This window comes from Drosophila pseudoobscura, chromosome 2 (genome assembly GCF_009870125.1).
Source record: "Drosophila pseudoobscura strain MV-25-SWS-2005 chromosome 2, UCI_Dpse_MV25, whole genome shotgun sequence".
Lineage (NCBI taxonomy): Eukaryota > Metazoa > Arthropoda > Insecta > Diptera > Drosophilidae > Drosophila > Drosophila pseudoobscura.
Genome location: NC_046679.1, coordinates 29,178,707 through 29,195,786, shown reverse-complemented (window position 1 = coordinate 29,195,786; position 17,080 = coordinate 29,178,707). Strand labels below are relative to the sequence as shown.

The 17,080-nt window shown below is 41.0% G+C and overlaps 1 protein-coding gene across 4 annotated transcripts; it reads right to left on the bottom strand.

Annotated features, from left to right (window-relative positions):
• Positions 1-1,142: 1,142 nt before the first annotated feature.
• Positions 1,143-2,861, bottom strand: LOC26534306 (uncharacterized). 4 transcript variants are annotated; one of them, XR_001451971.2, is made up of 4 exons: positions 2,555-2,860; positions 2,308-2,493; positions 1,219-2,247; positions 1,143-1,157 (listed from the first exon to the last, which is right to left on the bottom strand). XR_001451971.2 is itself a non-coding variant. In XM_033376706.1 (2 exons), the coding sequence occupies exons 1-2, from the start codon at positions 2,686-2,688 to the stop codon at positions 1,988-1,990; spliced, it is 327 nt and encodes a 108-aa protein (XP_033232597.1). In that variant the 5' UTR covers positions 2,689-2,861; the 3' UTR covers positions 1,569-1,987. The 4 variants fall into 4 exon arrangements, 1 of the variants encoding a protein (XP_033232597.1); XR_001451974.2 differs by having other exon boundaries at positions 2,308-2,476; XR_001451972.2 differs by having other exon boundaries at positions 2,308-2,485; positions 2,555-2,859.
• Between the last annotated feature and the right edge of the window lie 14,219 nt (positions 2,862-17,080).

Sequence of the window (17,080 nt, the reverse complement as noted above, 5' to 3'; positions counted from 1 at the left end):
TTTTAAATGACTCGGATATCAATTTTGACATATCACTTGACAGCTTAAAAAGGTTTATGTATTTATACAGAACGAGGAACGTGGTCTCCCATACCTCTCCCTCTCCCTCTCCCACTCCCACTCTCTGTCTCCCATACACCCTCTCGCACTCCCCCTTTCTCTCTGTCTGCCTCTCTCTTTCACTCACAATGATTTTGTGTGCGTTTCGTTCTTGTTTTTTTTTTGTCATAATAAAAAAGGTGGATTTTAAATTTATTGCTTCATTAAAGCTTAATACCCAACGGCATGTGTCTCGTTCTCGCTCTCTCTCGCTCTCTCTCTTTCTCACCCGAAAAATAACCAGTGAAATATTCAGTAGCCTTTGTGTGTGTTTTTTTTGGTGTTCTTTTGCGGAAAACAATGTTCCAGTAGCTTTAAAAAAAACACCATTTCGAAAGTCATTCTGTATTAGTCCTTACAAAAGGCATATGCATGTGTGTGTGTGTGGGTAGGTGTGTGTGTAGGTGTGTGTTTTTCGTGTGAAATATTTCATGTTTATTATAATGTAAAACAGCATTAGAGAACCAGAGAAGCAGAGCCTGAGAGAGTGAGAGAATATCCCGCTTTAATTTCGATTGAAATTTAAAGGAGTTCCCTTCTGAGGAGCGGCCAAAGGTCAATCCATTAAACGAAAGGCAAAGCCAAGAGTAAATAATTAAATTTGCTGCGTAAATAAAAAGTTGAAAGTGGCAGCACTTGAAGCAACAAGGAGCTGCGGAGCTGCTGCCTTGTCTACAATGTCAAAGGCAGTGGCATGCCCCCCGTGCCACGGCACGGCCCCAGCGTCTATCTGTCAGTTACTCCAAATTCTGTAGCTCTGAAACTGAAGCCAGAAGGATGGACTGCGCGTCCTGCTGCTGCTCCTTTTCGTTTGGCATTCAGTGAAATTGCTTTTATTAGCGTATAAATCAACAGTGCAAAAATCGTAGAAAATACGTTGCTTGGTCCGTCCCGTCTTTTGGCTTGAAATTAAATTTATGCGCCATTTCCAAGTTGTTTACAAGTTGTTTCTGGCCTAAAAAGAGCTGAGGGCTGAGGGCTGAGAGCGTCGAGCGATTCACACTTGAAAAGTGCATAAAAGGTCCTGCCATTATTATGCCTTGAACATAATAATAAAACTATAAATTAAATTAACTCATAAAAATTCCGTGTGCATAAAAAGCAGCAGCGTATAATAACCTTGCCCCAAAACGTGGCATCGCCAAGAGCTGAGGGATGGCCCATCTATCTATCTGTCTATCCACACACACACACACACACATCCTTGGCTCCATATAGGCTACTCTTTGGCTGTTGTAAGTAGCATGTAAGTCCTTCGAATGATTTAAATTCCTGTGAGCACGCCTTCGCAGGGAGGCAGGAAGAGCATCAGGCGCGCATATTTGATTTGATTTCATGGCCCAAGAAAAGGAGACGACGACGACGACTGGACCATTGGACCATTTGGTGGAAGAACGCGACGTGCCTGTAAATATTTATTAATGTTGTGGAAAACTTTCCATTCAACACAAGGATATACCCGTAAAGGATACCATTACTTCCCTTCAGTTGCTTTGATTTGGTTTGATTCTGTTATAGTTTATTTTTGTTCGATTCGAGACAAAAGGGAATTGATTTTGAACGGGTTGTTGTCGGGGTTTCTTGGCGATGGACAGGATTTCTTTTCAGACAAGCTTTTGTGGCGCTTGCGGATCGAGTTTGTGCTGTAATCTCTTATTTTTGTAGAGGTTTCCCCATGAATATCTTGTAAGTTCTTCTGTTTCCCATATAACGAATGTCTTGAGGTTATTTCTGGATGGTTTTTGAGTCATTTTGTTGCCTGATCATCATCTGCTTAAGGAGGTTTCTTTTTGTTCTTTAGAGATCATAGATCACATGGAGATTCTGCTCCTAGACAAGTCTTATCTGCAGCTCTTCAATCTTTAGTCTCTTCCTTAGGGTTCCGCCTTTAGTTTGTGGTAAGAAAAGTCTTCTCTTCAGGTCTTGCAGATCTGTAGATCTTAGTTCTGTAATATCTAGCTGACTTGCAATGGGTTTCTAGCTCTTTCTGATTGAGATTCTTCGCCCAGACAAGTCTTCTCAGCAGTTCTTCAAACCCCAACCTCTGGATTAGGGTTCCGCCTTGAGTTTCTGGTAATTTTCCTTGCAACAAAAGTCTTTTCTTCAGATCTGTATACCTCTTTCGTCACTTCTATGATCTCCAGCTGCCTGTAAAGATTGCTCAATGGATTAAAGATCTTGAAAACTTTTTACTGGGGGGTTTCTTACCTCCTTAAATGCCTTTTCTTAATGCCTAGCGTTTTCTATTTGAGATTCTTCTTCCAGCAAGAGGTTTCCTCGGCAGTTCTTCAATTCTTAATCTCTTCCTTAGGGTTCCGCCTTTAGTTTGTGTTAAGAAAAGCCTTCCCTTCAGAACTGTAGACCTCCTCCTGCAGTTCTATGATCTCTAGCTGCCTGAAAACACTCCTCAAAGGATTAAACCAGCTTTCAATGGGTTTATTGGGGGTTTTCTTACCCTTCCTCCCTGTCTAGCGCTTTCTTTTGCCCAAAAGTCTCTTCTCCAGCTCCAGGATCATAGTTTTCCTGATGAAAATCCTCAATTGCAGCCGCTGCAATGCATTTTGATTGGTCTTGTGCCGTCTTCTGCATTTGGCAATGCGTTTCTGTAGTTTAGGAATGTCCCCCTTTTCCGAGGTTTTTGAGGGTTTGCTCATATTTTGTAGGAAGAAATATCTAATCTATTTACTGGAGTACAATTTTGTTGCCAAAAACAACTGTCGAAATGGAGACTGTGACTGAAACTGTAACTAAATTGAATATTGATTGCTAAATCAAAGCGAAATTTAATAAACTACAGAGAGAGGGCAAAGGGCACAAACAATGCCACAGCAGGGGGCAGGCAGGCAGGCAGTCGGGAGGCAGGAGGCAGGAGGCTGACTGTGATGCGATGATGACGTTTTGAAGCAATTACAAGGCAAAACCAAGCGCCCAGGACCCAACAACAATGTCTGCATACAAATGCAAATTGCGTTTCTCTGCCGCCGCCGCCGCCGCCGTCGCCGCTGCCGTTTCCGTTGCACTGGCATACGTTGCGTATACGTAACGCCAAATGCCAGCGGCGGCAACGAGAAACATTTTCGCATTGCGTGAACAAAATAGTTTTGTGTTGCGGTCGTTTTTAGTGGCTGCTCTACGCTGCGTACCCTGGATGCAATGCAAATGCAAATGCCGGGGCGCTTGCCTCTCGACGTTGGCAATTACTGTAGTCGCAGTCGTCGTGGCAGTGGCAGTGGCAGCGGCCACGCCCTCGTCCTGGAGGATGCAAGAATGGGCGGATGGGAGGTTGTCGAAATGTGAGAGAGCCTGCAATTTCTAGTTTTCTTTTCGCGAGCTTAACAAATGCATAACTAACTAACGGTACAGGGGGGAATGCCGCGCGAAAGCAAGAACAACGAACGGTGGAGTACCCTACCCGTGCAAGGGAGTACCCCTTGCTGCTGGCAGTGAGGTCTCCCACTTTTTAGTGGAAATTTGGATGAAAATGGACATGAAAATGAATGTAGGCATTTTTTGTACAGTTTTAGTAGCAGTACATCAGCAGTCTGAGCAGCATTGATATTAGTTTTTGAAGCACTGATATAGGTTCTAGTAGCATTGACCATAAGTGTTCATTCTTAGATGTAACGGGGGGTAAAATGGGGATTAAACAAATTTTAAACAGTTTTAGAACAGCTGTATAAAAATTCGAAAAAGTTGTTACAGTCTTAGAAGCATTTTCAATAGTTTCAACATCTTTTGGCAAATAATATTTGTATACAGTTTCAGAAGCACGGTGTACAGTTTTGGAAGTACTGTAATTGGTCTCGGAAGTACTGGAAACAGTCTTAGAAGTTGATCAAATGAAGAATAGTTGTAGAATCATTGCCAAAGCATTCATTCAATTCGTTACAGTTTCAGAATGATTGTATAGATGTTAAGAAGCACTCGCAATAGTTTTAGAAGCATTCAAATTTATAGAAGTACGATTGGGATTCTAAGAAGAATCCTGGAATCTGTTTTCGAAGCAGAGAAAACAGTCTAAGACGCACTGAACTTAGTATTAGAGCCAAAACCATAAGTCTTAGAGCCACTGGATCAGTCTAAGAAGCATTGCGATCAGTGTTGAAAGTTCGTACGTTTTAGATGTACTGAAAAAGGTTTTACAGCACTGGCGTTAGTTTTAGAAGCACTGTGATACTAGAAGAATTTTTGTATCTCAAAGGCCGTGGCTTCTGTTCAACTGCCACTGGGAGCAGTTTAAAAAGCAGTAGAAACAGTCTAAGAAGCATTGAACTTGGTGATTGAGCAGCAGCCATAAGTCTTAGAGCCACTGGTTCAGTCTAAGATGCAGTAGGATCAGTTTTAGAAGCACTGTAAGCGGTCGTACCGAAGAAAATATTAACGAAAAGCAGCATTAGGTCTTGGGACCAGTGGAAACAGTCTAAGAAGCTGTGATATATGTTTTAGAAGAGCTGAAATAAGTTTTAGAAGCACTGTGATACTAGAAGAATTTTGATTAGGCCTAAAACGCCGTGGATTCCGTTCACATGCCCGTGGGAGCATTCAACACAGTCTAAGAAGCACTGAACTTTGTGTTAGAGCCACAACTACAAGTCTTAGAGCCACTGGATCAGTCCAAAAATCACTTAAAGGGGTCAGACAAAAAATAAAATCAAAGAAAAGTAGCATTAGGTCTTGAAACTAGTGGAAACAGTCTAAGAAGCACTGAACATAGTGTTAGAAAAACAGGTATAGGTCTTAGAGCCACTGGATCAGTCTAAAAAGCACTGCAAGCGATCATAAAAACAATAAAATCAAAGATAGCAAGCATTAGGTCTTGGAACCAGTGGAAACAGTCTAAGAAGCACTGAATCTAGTGTTAAACCAAAAGTAATAGGTCTTAGAGCCACTGGATTAGTCTAAAAAGCACTGCAAGCAGTCATATAAACAAATCAAAGAAAATTAGCATTAGGTCGTGCAACCAGTGGAAACAGTCTAAGAAGCACTGAATCTAGTGTTAAAACAAAAGTAATAGGTCTTAGAGCCACTGGATTAGTCTAAAAAGCACTGCAAGCGGTCATAAAAACAATTAAATCAAAGAAAAGTAGCATTAGGTCGTGCAACCAGTGGAAACAGTCTAAGAAGCACTTGCCTTTCACGAAATTCGTAAAATTCTGTAAACTTTTCAGTGAAAGCAAACCCCACGCCATAGCTAATGTGCCAGCCACAAATACCCTGTACTCCAAGCGGTCCAAGCCCCGCCTGTGGCATTGTTGAGTTTTGTTTGGTTGATTGCTTCACTGCGGTGGGGGGAGCGGGGGAGGGGTGGGGAGCTTCCAGCAGGTGGTTCAGAGAGTGGCAGAGTGGCAGAGTGCACCTTGGGATTGCTGCTGCTGTTTTAGCTGCGGATTCCTGCTGCTGGATACCATTTAGTGAAACATTTTAGTGGCTGCCGCCTCCGGGGGCCTGCAAATTGCAGGTGCAAATCGAAAGATGTTGTCGCCAATGCCATGCCAACGGGGCCATAAATGAGAGGCCCCCACCACAGGCCCCCACAGCCCCCCGCCCGCCACCACACGCATCAAATCATGGAAAAGTAAACCGAAATTGACTTGAGCGAAAGAACAGCAACAAAAAAAAAGAGGGAAAAACACACACAAAATATAATAGAAAATGTCGGTAGAGGGTGGAGGGTGGAGGGCTGGGGGTGCGTTTGGGGTCAAGTTCGGAATCCATTTGTGTGCATTTCAGTTTCGGTTTAAATCAAGGACTTCCCCTTCGTCGTTGTCGACAATCATTCAGGCTGACAGGATGTGCGCTTCACTGCGCTGATTGTGAGTGAGAGAATCAGTGCGAGAGAGAGGGAGAGAAAAAAAAGGCTAACGAAAAGCCGCTACAAGGATAATATATTGCCCTGCTTAAAGCCTGGTTTCTGGGGGAGAGCGAGGAAGGGTGGTAGGGGGGACTGTGTGTGTTTTGAAGGGGCACTTTGCTAATTGAATTTATGCCAACGCCACTTGACAACTTCCTGCGAAAGACAGACAGCCAGACAGCGAGGACTCTTTTCTCCTACGTGGCAACGTGTTAATTTTACAAAAATTACAATTGCAGGAGCTGTACCTGTGCTCCTTGTGCTCCTTCTGCTCCTGTTTCCCATACTTTATCTGTGCTGGCTTTTTGCTCATTAAGCATATGGCGACAGGAGGCGGCAACTGGCAACGGAGCAACCGGCAACAAGGTGTAAATATGTTGTGTCTCCTCCACCCATTGTCGAAAAACTCCCTCGCACGCAGACATTATCCTTTCAGTAAGATGGTCCTAGGCCAGGACAATTTAAATGGCAACAAGGAAAGGCTTTCTCCGCTTCTGGAGGGGTGGTAGATGCCTCGCCTCGAGATTTCCCCTTTTTTTTGGCGTACATCATTTAATTGTTAATAAACCTTTTTTTACGCTCAAATAAATTGCTTGTAATTACACATGTATCTGTCGGTTGCTACGGAAATGTGGCATGCGGCAAGAGCATTTGTGGCAAGAATTTAGGGAAATTTAAAAAAGAAATCTATATATTTTGTAGGCACCTCGAAAATCATAAATCACTTTTATCTTCTGGCCCCTGACCCTGTAAATGTGTGCCTAAGCAGGTCAAAGGGCACAGAGAGAGGGGGCTCTCCCCTTTTGGGTGGTGCCTGCGCCCCCATTTCGGATAACCAATTTCTGTCATATCTTTTGCATGAAATGTAAGCCACTAATTAAAACTAAGTGGCGGGTACGGAATGGCACATCCTTGCCGAAAAGATCTCTAGTGCTGCCGCGGCACCGGCAACCTCTATTAACCCCGCACCAAACGCCCAATTACACTTTTGGCTAACGGTTTTTTACTCGGAGGGGGCGGAGAGAGGTGGAGAGAGAGGGGGAGGCAACAATTTTGACATTTTGACAGGACTGCTACAAGTTTTACAAGCAAACGAGCAGGCGCGCGCAACAACATTACGCATACGCCGCGTGGCTGGAGAAGGTTGCAGGCTCTAATTTGTTGTGTACACTGAGAGAAATGCCAAGGAATTTAATACCAAATAAAATGAAACGAATTTGGCTAGAAATATTCGGCCAGAAAGCGCCTCCATCCAAAAGACTGGATTTAAAGAATTATCATCTTTATTTTATACTATTTTATCTTTAAAATCCTTTTGTTTTACACAAAAACAGCTGTTTAAATGCCATTCACAGGGGTTTTCCTTAGAAGAATGAGCTTTAGCATATTTTTGAAGGCCATTCACATGTAAGTGGGGCTGTTAGAAAGTCATGCAAGAATTTTCCTTTGCTATAAATGACCTTAACCAAAGAAAAAACCCAAGAAACTTATAATATACATCCATTTTTTTTAAATATTTGGTTTGAAATACAAATATATTTTTACAGAGATTGGAAATGGTAATTATTACATTTATTTAAATATTTTTTATATTTCAATTAAATATTTGTATATTTAAATTATAAAAAAGTTGTGGCCCAACAGTTTACTCATATCGGCGCCAGCAAGTGAGTTCAGGCAGCGATGTTAGCATTGGGGATAACATTGATAACAGCCTGTTGTCTCTCTGGTTGACAGCGCACTGTTAAGTGCGCTCTGTTTAGAGAGATCGTGATCGCTCTGTTAAGAGCCCTAGCGCTGGTTCTGTTAACAGCGCTCGTTTCCGATCTCTTATCAGCCTTCGCTTTACTTCTGTTAACAGCCCTCGCTCTCGATCTGTTACCAGCGCTCGCTTTCGTTCTCTTAACAGGCCTCGCTATAGTTATGTTAAAATGCTTGCTTCGTTAACAGCGCTTGCTTTCCCTCTGTTTACAGACCTCGCGCTTGCTATTTCTGCTTGCTATTTCTCTGTTCTCACGATCCACACGGAATCCGTTTCAATCCCCGATTCAGTCGGCCGCGCTCTATATACACTTACACTTCGAAATACAGTGAAGGAATATATATCGAAATATCTTTCTCCTCCTATAAAAATCCGACTCAAAGGGATCCTCCCATAATTTCCAACAAATTAAATTTTATTATATTTAATTAAATAAATAAGTTTTATTTAAATAAACAATAATATAATTTTTATTTTATTTTTACATTAGAAATGTGCCGTGCTCGAAATACTTCACTATATATTTCAATTAAATCTAAATTAATTTGAATTGAAATATGATTGCTTTTCTTTTTTTTTACGCCATTTATCTGTGGGTATCGCCCTTTTCTTTAAGTGTACCCACCAAGCCTTGGCTTTTGGGTCTACTGATGGCCATAACGTGCAGAGTTTTCAGCGCCTTAATGCCTCATTATGCTCTATCCTGTACGAGGATATACCTAGGATATTTCCAACAAACTCAAGGATAGGCAGATAGTTTTCTTTTTCCTAGAGGAAAGAGCATTCCCTGGTCCAAGTATGTCTTGGCTGCCTTCTGGGTTCAGTTGTAGGCCGTGTGTCACCTTGTGCTGCTTTTTGCGGTGTGGGAGGTGGGTGATAGGGGTGGGGGTGGGGGTGGGGTGCCTGACAAATGGCGCACGTTTTACATATGTAGTTACCCGCCACGGAAAACCCTCCTAATTTCTCGCCAGAAACCTCTCCATTGCTGCCGCTGTCTGTGTAAATGTTATACGAAAATGTGCCACAAACGTGTGCGTGGCAAATTTGTAAAGTGCAAAATTTATGCGTAATGTTGGGGCCACACCTCCCCTACCCAGCCCCTCCCCACCCCCTCCACACACACACCACACTCTATCAGCACTCTTGCCACTTGGCACTTGCCTCTTGGCGCCCCTGCGGCTTCTGCAACTTCTGAAGAGGCATCGTCTACTTTCTCGCCTCGTTTTCGTATCTGTTTGCGGGGGGGTGTGAAGTTTTTCAAGTGCCAAAAAGTTGCAATTTTTGAAGGCTCTCTCTTCTAACCAGAAAAATATAACTGTCTGTGAGTAGCATCTATCCGTGTGTGTGTGTGTGTGTGTGTGTGTGCGTTTAATTTTCTCACCCAAAAACTAAAATGGTGCCGGAGGAGACGAGAGAGCTTTTCTCGGGCGCCACTCATGCAAATATTTGGGCTTCCAGCAAAACGACGCCAAAAACGGCGAAAGGTTAGCAAAATAACTTCATATGCTCCAACAAAAGCGCACACACACACACACCAAACACACACACACACACATACACACACATGTGCCCACAGGACTACGCATATTTGGATTTTGGCTGAAAATTCATTAAAGTTTATGTTTGCGTATGTTTTGCAACAGTTTTTCCATAAGGGGCATGCGGCACTGCGGGGCGTCACGGGGGTTGATCCCAGGAATAATGTCGATTGCTGACTTTTAGGGCCTGCCTTTTTACGCCTTAATGTGTTAAAACTAATTTGAATTTATTTCAAGAAACATTTTTGGGTCTCAGACCTTCACATCGTTCAAGGGGTTAATAAATAAATTACGTATACGTGCACATAAATTCCGCAGGAGAAGGGGTTCAAAGTTCAAAGAACAAGGCACTAACATTTTGTGTTTGGTGCAGGGAGGGTCATAATTATACAAAAGGTGAAGGGAGGGACTGATTCCCATTTATTTGTGTGTGTCGTGTCCTCGTAAATTAGCCAAAAATACAAATGAGTATGAGAGTTCTTAAGCTTTGAAAGAAATATACCCAAACAAATCAGGCAGAGATCTCATTCAATGGTTTCGGTGGTGTTTCCATTTCAGGTAGTTTTTATTTGACTCATGATTGAATTTGAGCCGATTAGAATGGGTAAATTCTGCGTCCTTAGCACCAATCCTCACTTTCGGATGAGCGGAATTTTTTATATTTGGCTTCTACTCGAATGGGAGCTGAAGAAACGAAATGGATGTAAATTCTAGATGTATTTGTATTCTCTGGGAGTGCCTTTTACAGACCTTTCCAGTGTCTTGCTTGATTTCATTCAGATCGTGCCAATGATACAAAATCTGCCGCAGAAGCTAATAAGGAAATTAAGACTGGCTGTACTTGGATGGAGGGATATCCCTTCTAGATACCTTTCACCCTTTCATTCTGTATCTGAACCAATTGGCAATCCTCTTTGTGGGTCACGTCAGTGGCCTGTGTGTGTGTGTGTGGCCCTTGGAATACTATGCTTTAACTATGCAAATAAAGCATTGAAATTTCTGTAGCGTTGGCAATTTAATTAAATATGAGGTAAATACGTTTTTCCTGTTGGACATGCACGAAAATTGCATGCGACACACAGCAAAAACTACAAACAGATACAGATACAAATGTATATAGATACATAAACAAGGGACAAACTAGTTAAAGTGGGTGCGATGGTGGTGGGTGGCGGCAAAGTGGGGGGCGTGACAGTGAAAGCGTTGAGCTTTGACACGCAACAAGAACAAATTGCGGAGTCGAGTCCGAGTCCGAGTCCGAGTCGGGCCTCGTTTCGGTATTTAATTTCATTTGGAAAAACTCCTCATTCTTGGCGTTTTTTTATTGTTTTTTGCAAATCGAATTGTAGAAAATAGCAAAACATGCTATAAATTAGGCAACAATTTCATAGCCCTCTATGTTTTTTTTTGGGTTCTAATGAAATTTATGTAAATAATTGTCCCTCCATTGCCTAAAAACAGGAGGGGGGCATGAATTGGGGGGCCTATTCGTGCACTTGGCAGCAGTTTGTTGCCCTCTCGAGGTCTTGGGGATGCCAGGCGGCGGCTACAACGCATTAAAACTAATGCTGATGCGGCGTCTCAAAAACAAAGAGCGAGAGATATGCAGAGTGTGTGTGTGAAAGAGAGAGACAGACATGCAGAGACAGAGACAGTCGTAGACATGGGCTTATGGACAAGTCCATAAGGCCGCCCGTTAACACCTTGTAGCAGCAGGCAGCCACGTCCAAAGTTTGCTTGCCTCTAATGCCAAAGCTCAGAGCCATTTCCCACAAACTGTGTCAGCAAAGCAATTTTTGATGCCCTGTAACACGGAAAGAGTGGGCAAAGGGTGGCATTGGTTGATGGGTGGAAAGGCAATCGTTACTCGCGGTTTTTTTGTTAGCGTATTTATAAAAAATACTAATACCGAAAATTATAAAATATGACTGCAAAAATTAATAAATAATACAAAACTACTAGATTATGAAAAATTTCTATAAAAATATTACAAAATATACTTAAAATCATCAAAAAATACCAAATTTAAAATTAAAATGAAATGTAAATAAAAATACTGAAAAATTCAAATCCCACATAATACCGAAAAATAATTATAATAATTACAATATTAATTAAATAATTAAAATACTAAAAGTACTTAAAATACTATAAAGCTTTAAGCATAACCCAAAATGGAACTTAATAATAGTAGCAAAAATAAATTAAAATACTAAAAAATGCCAAGCTAATAAAAATAAAAAATGCTAATACCACAAAATACTGACAAATATTTCTAATATTTACAATATTTATTAAATAATTAAAAATACTTAATATTTAAGCATCACCAAAAAAAAATTCTAAATAATACTAACAAATATATAAAATACTAAATACCGAATGAAATATGTAAATACCAAAAAAATATTTCAAAATATTATTTAAAATAACTGTATGAAACAATAATAAAAATACTACAAAAAACTACTAAACACTTAGAAAAAGGGCTAAAAACTCTTCTGAACTCAAAAAACTACTCCTACCCACATATTCCCAAATAAATACCATGATATTTTCTTCGTTCAATCAATATCTCATTGTTTTGCAGCCCTCACATACAGATATGTATCTTTATATCTTCTTAATTCCTTTACTATATACACCTTTTACCATTTTCTATTGTTCCCCACAAAAACCTTCTTTCAATTAGAGAGTATTTTACAGTCCATAACTCTCTTTGCCTCTCTCTCGCTCACTCGTTTTACGCCCTGTATGTGCGTGTGTGTGTGAATGTGTGTATGGTTGCCCCCGGGCAAGATGCTGCCACCTACCCCAAAAACCCCAGAGCACCAAAGGAATGGAAAGGCTAAGACAGTGGCAGGTCCCCAAGGGATAGCAGCAGTGTCTGGCATGGAAGTGGGTAAGAGAGAGCGAGAGAGAGGGAGAGACATGTGTGTGTGTGTGTGTGTGGCTTTTGGTATATTTGTGCTATGTAAACGTGTTTTTTGACAGTAATAGTTTGTAATATAAATTCACACTCCCAGCACCCCAGCAGCGAACGCACAAAAGGAACACTCTCCTCCCCAGCCCCAGCCCCCCCTCAAGACCCTTCTGGGGGCCAACAGACAACAAAGTATTTTCCTACGTGTAACAAAAAAGCCATTTAAGCATTTTGAGGTTGCCCGGGGAACATGGCTCCTTCTCGGAGCAAGAACCTAACCATTTAATGGCTTCACACGACTCCAAGGCGGTGGAGAGAGGAGGTGTTGTGGGGGTGTTGCCACTGATCCCTTTTTAATGCATGTTACCCCACCAAAAGAAAAGAAAGCTCAAAACAATTTTCCATAAATTGAACTGAAAAGCGAGCCATAAAAAGAAGCTTCTACCGTGAGACCCCCTTTGCAGATCTAGCAAATCTATCAGTATTTTTTAAAGGAAAAGATATGTACTCCTTTCAATTCAATCCTGGATGGAGATGGCATTCAGTCCGTTCCGTTCTGTTCCGTTCCGTTCCGTTCATTCATTCGCATTGTTGATGATGCACATTTCATGTTAATGCAATTAAGTTTTAATTGTTGAATTGTTGATCTTAACGCATGATTTCATATTTATGCGCATTAATGTGAATCGGTTTTACCCGGTTTGGTCGGCCAGCCGCTCATCCTATCATATCCATCCAACCCGTCCGTCCGTCCGTCCGTCCGTCCGCCCAGCAGCTTCCCTTTCCGCTCTTCTTCCGTTGGTCAGTACTTCCCCCCCACCCCCCCTTGCCCATCCTTGTCGTTGTTGTCATTGTAATTGCGCCTCCGATAAGCGCAAGGCATTTAAATGTCGCATTTATTGTAATTACACAATTCTCTCTCTCTCTCTCTCTCTCTCTGTCTGTCTTTGTCTCTTTTTCTTTTTTTTTATACGTTTTTTTTATTTGTAATAATTTTTGATATGCCGTGAAAACTCATTTGGTTTTTGTTTACGGTTTTACTTATTTATGCCCTGACAAAAAAAAAGTTTACATACAAAATTAAACCAAAAAATCTTAAAATTAAGTTAATTTATTTTAATTCTTTGAAAAATCTAGAAAAATATTTAAGCATAATCAAAAGAAAAAAAATTAACGTTAAAAAATAAACTAAAAAATTATAAAATTAACTACATTTTTATTTTACTTTAATTTAATTCTTTAAAAAATCTAAGAAAATATTTAATCCCAAAAAAAAAACATTCCGTGTAATAAAAATAATATTTAAACCATAAACAAATATTTAGAAAATATTTTTAAAATTTGTTAAACAATATAATAAAATTTATTTCTATTTTGTTTAATATTTTCATATTTAAAGCACAAAAAACTTTAGAAAATATTATTTTATTTATTTAAACTGTACAATAATATTATTTGAATTTATTTAATTGAATAATATATTCATATTTAATCCACAAAAATCTTTAAAAAATAAATTGTATTTATTTAAACAATATAATCGTATATATATAATTTATTTAATGTATTATAATATAGTATTCTATCAACAACAATCTTTAAAAAATATTATTTTTTTTTTTTATTGCTATTTTAAAAATCCTTTAAAAGTGCATTTCCTTATTCGACTTTCGTTGATTTCGCTCCTGAATTATTTCCATTTAAATCCTTTTCAGAGCAAAGTCGCTGACACAAATTGTGATCGGCTTTTGTTTTATGTGTTTTATATTATAATAAATTGATTCATCTTTTCAGTGGAAAAACGGATTTACAAGCCTCTACTGACATGAAAAACAGGCAAATTACGCTTCACAATACAAAAGAGAGATTGATCAGCGAACAAATTACAGGAAAACTATTGGTGATATGCCACGGGGATGGATATCCATGCTATAGCTATCGAAAGGGTGCTCCCTTTAATTGCCTTAGTTTTTTATGGCCATAGAGGCCCTGAGAATATTTAAGATATTTCTTTTATTACTGCTACACTTTGTGTGCAGCAGGTGCCTCTCGTCCTCCAACTAAAACCTGGAATTTGTCATAAGACGAAGCAAGAGCGGTTTTTTATTAAAAACTTGCCAGCGAAAGAGGAGGAGACCCCTCCCTCTAACCGCTCTCTTTTGTTGCTTTCTGTCACCAAGGCATCCACATATTATGTTTTACTTGTTTCAGGTACACTTTCTATACCTTGCCACAGAGGGAGGGTATGCCGAGTTTGAGGAGAAGTTTGCCGCAGGAAAATGGTTTATAAATCCCTTTCTAGGGTATCTAATCATTCGTTTTTGCTCCCACACTTTTTTTGTGTTCTTGGCGGCGCCTCTTTGTTCTGTTCAACCACACATGCAACAAAGTCGAAAGTTTTCAATCACATGTCAACCGTTGACTTGACTTGAGGGACGGAGAGGGGGTGGGGGTGGTGGTGATGCCTCTGTGAGGCTGTGTGGCACGTCTTGTGCTCTGGCATTTTCAACAGTTGCCCCATATTGCTCATAAATGTTGAATACATGGCAGAACCCTTTCCCTTTTTGCAACCGCAGCAGCCGCATGCTGAAAACTTTCGCCTCTGACAACGAACAGGGGGCGGGGGCTGTGGCGGGGGGCTGGATGCAGGGTCCAAAGTGTCGCAATCAACTGGTTAAGGTATTCCCAAAAAACCCTATACCCTGTACCCCACCAAAGCAATGCTGAAGAAGTTATTAATTGCCAGAAAGAGACAGAGAAACAGCTGCATAAATAATTAAAATTTTCCACTTGAAAATCACACAGAAAATCGGTTTGTTAGGCCGTGCCTCTTTTTGGGGCACACGCCCGCCACAAAAAAGGGACCGAGAAGCAGAAGGATCAGCAAAACCCCAAGCGGTAAATGGGAGGCCAATCATCATTAAAATTTTCGCCCCAAATTAGTGTTGAAATAAAACAATTTCTGGCCTATTTGCTTTTGTGTGGGCCCAATGTCGATATTTAGTTTTGTTTTTGAATTTTATTTCCTTTCTCCTCCTCTGCTGTTTTGCTGCTTTTTTGGGTTTTCATACTGTTTTGTTTTTTGGGTCATTTTACGGTTGAATGGAAATGAAAATAAATGTTAGTGGGGGGCAGAAGGCGAGAGGGGGTTACTATTGAAACGAATGTTGCATATCATTGGATGTTGTTGTATTTTAATAAAATTACCTTGTTTAGTACCCTTTTCGAATATAACCAGAGAGTATTATGGGTACAGTATTATGGAAGGCAGGAAATACTCAGCAAGTCCGTGCATGTCCAGGAGGACATGAGAAAAAGGAGAGCAAGCGGTTGATCTGTCGGCAGATAAATACATTTTAATGCAGGCAGAAACGCAGCCAGTTTGTTGTTGTATTGCTCGCTCGCTCTCTTTCGAATAGCGAAGCTCGTGGCGGCATCGCTCCCTCTCTCCCGAGCAGCAAAGCTCATGGCGACGTCGCTCGCTCTCTCACGAGCAGCGTAGCTCATGGCGGCGTCGCTCGCTCTCTCTCGAGCAGCGAAGCTTGCGGCGGTGCCGATCGGTCTGCGTTCTGCTTGTGGGCGGAGAATGAAAGAACGAAGAAATGGCGACTGCGCTGCCTAAACGATCGCCTGAGCCGAGCGCAGCCGATCCGACGGCTACAGAGGCATATTAGGCTTTTCGTTCTTGAAGGGCTCTGATTTATACTCTTGATGGAGATGGCAGGCCTGTACCTCAGCCAAAATTAACATTGAAAAAATAAGGTATCCAATGCGTCGACCTTTGGTATTTATAATCCCTTTCTTGCTTGTTTTGTGGTTGGTTTGGGTTTCGGCAGGCGATGGGGGTTACGTGCCTTGAGTTGTGTGTTGAAACGTCTATTGTTGTTGTTGTTGTTGTTGCTGCGTAACAAATTGCGTTGAAAACCGCAAATGCTAAAATTTTGTTTACTTCCAAAAAGGGAAAAAGGGAGACGCACACACACACACACATGCACACAGGCAATTGATTAGCATATTCAATTTTAATTATTGTTAAAACATATTTCACCAGAGAATTCTCCCCCTCTCTCTCTCTCGCTTTTTCTGGGGGCGAGAAACCGTAAATAATGTTTACATTCCTCCTCTCACGAAATCGTATTATTACTGATTGGCCATTGTTTTGATTGAGGGAGAGAGCAAATTTAATAAACTATAAACTAAAACTGAAATGGGAATTAGTTGGTGCAACTAGAGTCGTCTCTGGCGCCAATCAATAATGCAATTTACCCCCCACCACCACCCCCCCCCCCCCCCCCCCAAAAAAGATTGAATAAAATGTATATCAATTTGCGAGTGTGCGACAGAAGAACATTGAAAACCACTTAAGGAGCACAATATATAGGCCACATAATTTTGGTTTTTTATTTAGCTTCGCCTTCCAGGGCGGGGGTGGGGGTGGGGGTCCGCCCTGAAAATCTGCGCATAAAATATATAGCTACAAGTAATATTTCAACCAGCAGAACCAATACCACAGGAGCAGGACTCTGGCATTTGCATACTTTTCAAAGGACTCCATGTAGGTGGGTGGGGTGGATGGAGGGGGGGGGGGGGGGGGGGGGGGGGGGGGCAGCCCATAAATCTTTGTGACTGGCGGGCAACTCAAATTCAGCTTCTACTTCCACTTCTGCATTTGATTCATGTATAAGTTCTCCTTCTCCTTCCCCCTCTCTCTCTCTCTCTCTCTCTCTCTCTGTGTTCTCCAATTTTGATAGATTTCTCTTGTAGTTGCATATCGACAGGAGCAGCATTTGCAATAACTAGACTCATTTCATGTTTAACTCTGGCAAAATATGTATCCTCAAATTTCCATAACGTTTAAGACAAATCAAATAATAATCCAATGCACAGAGAGGGAGAGTAAGAGAGAG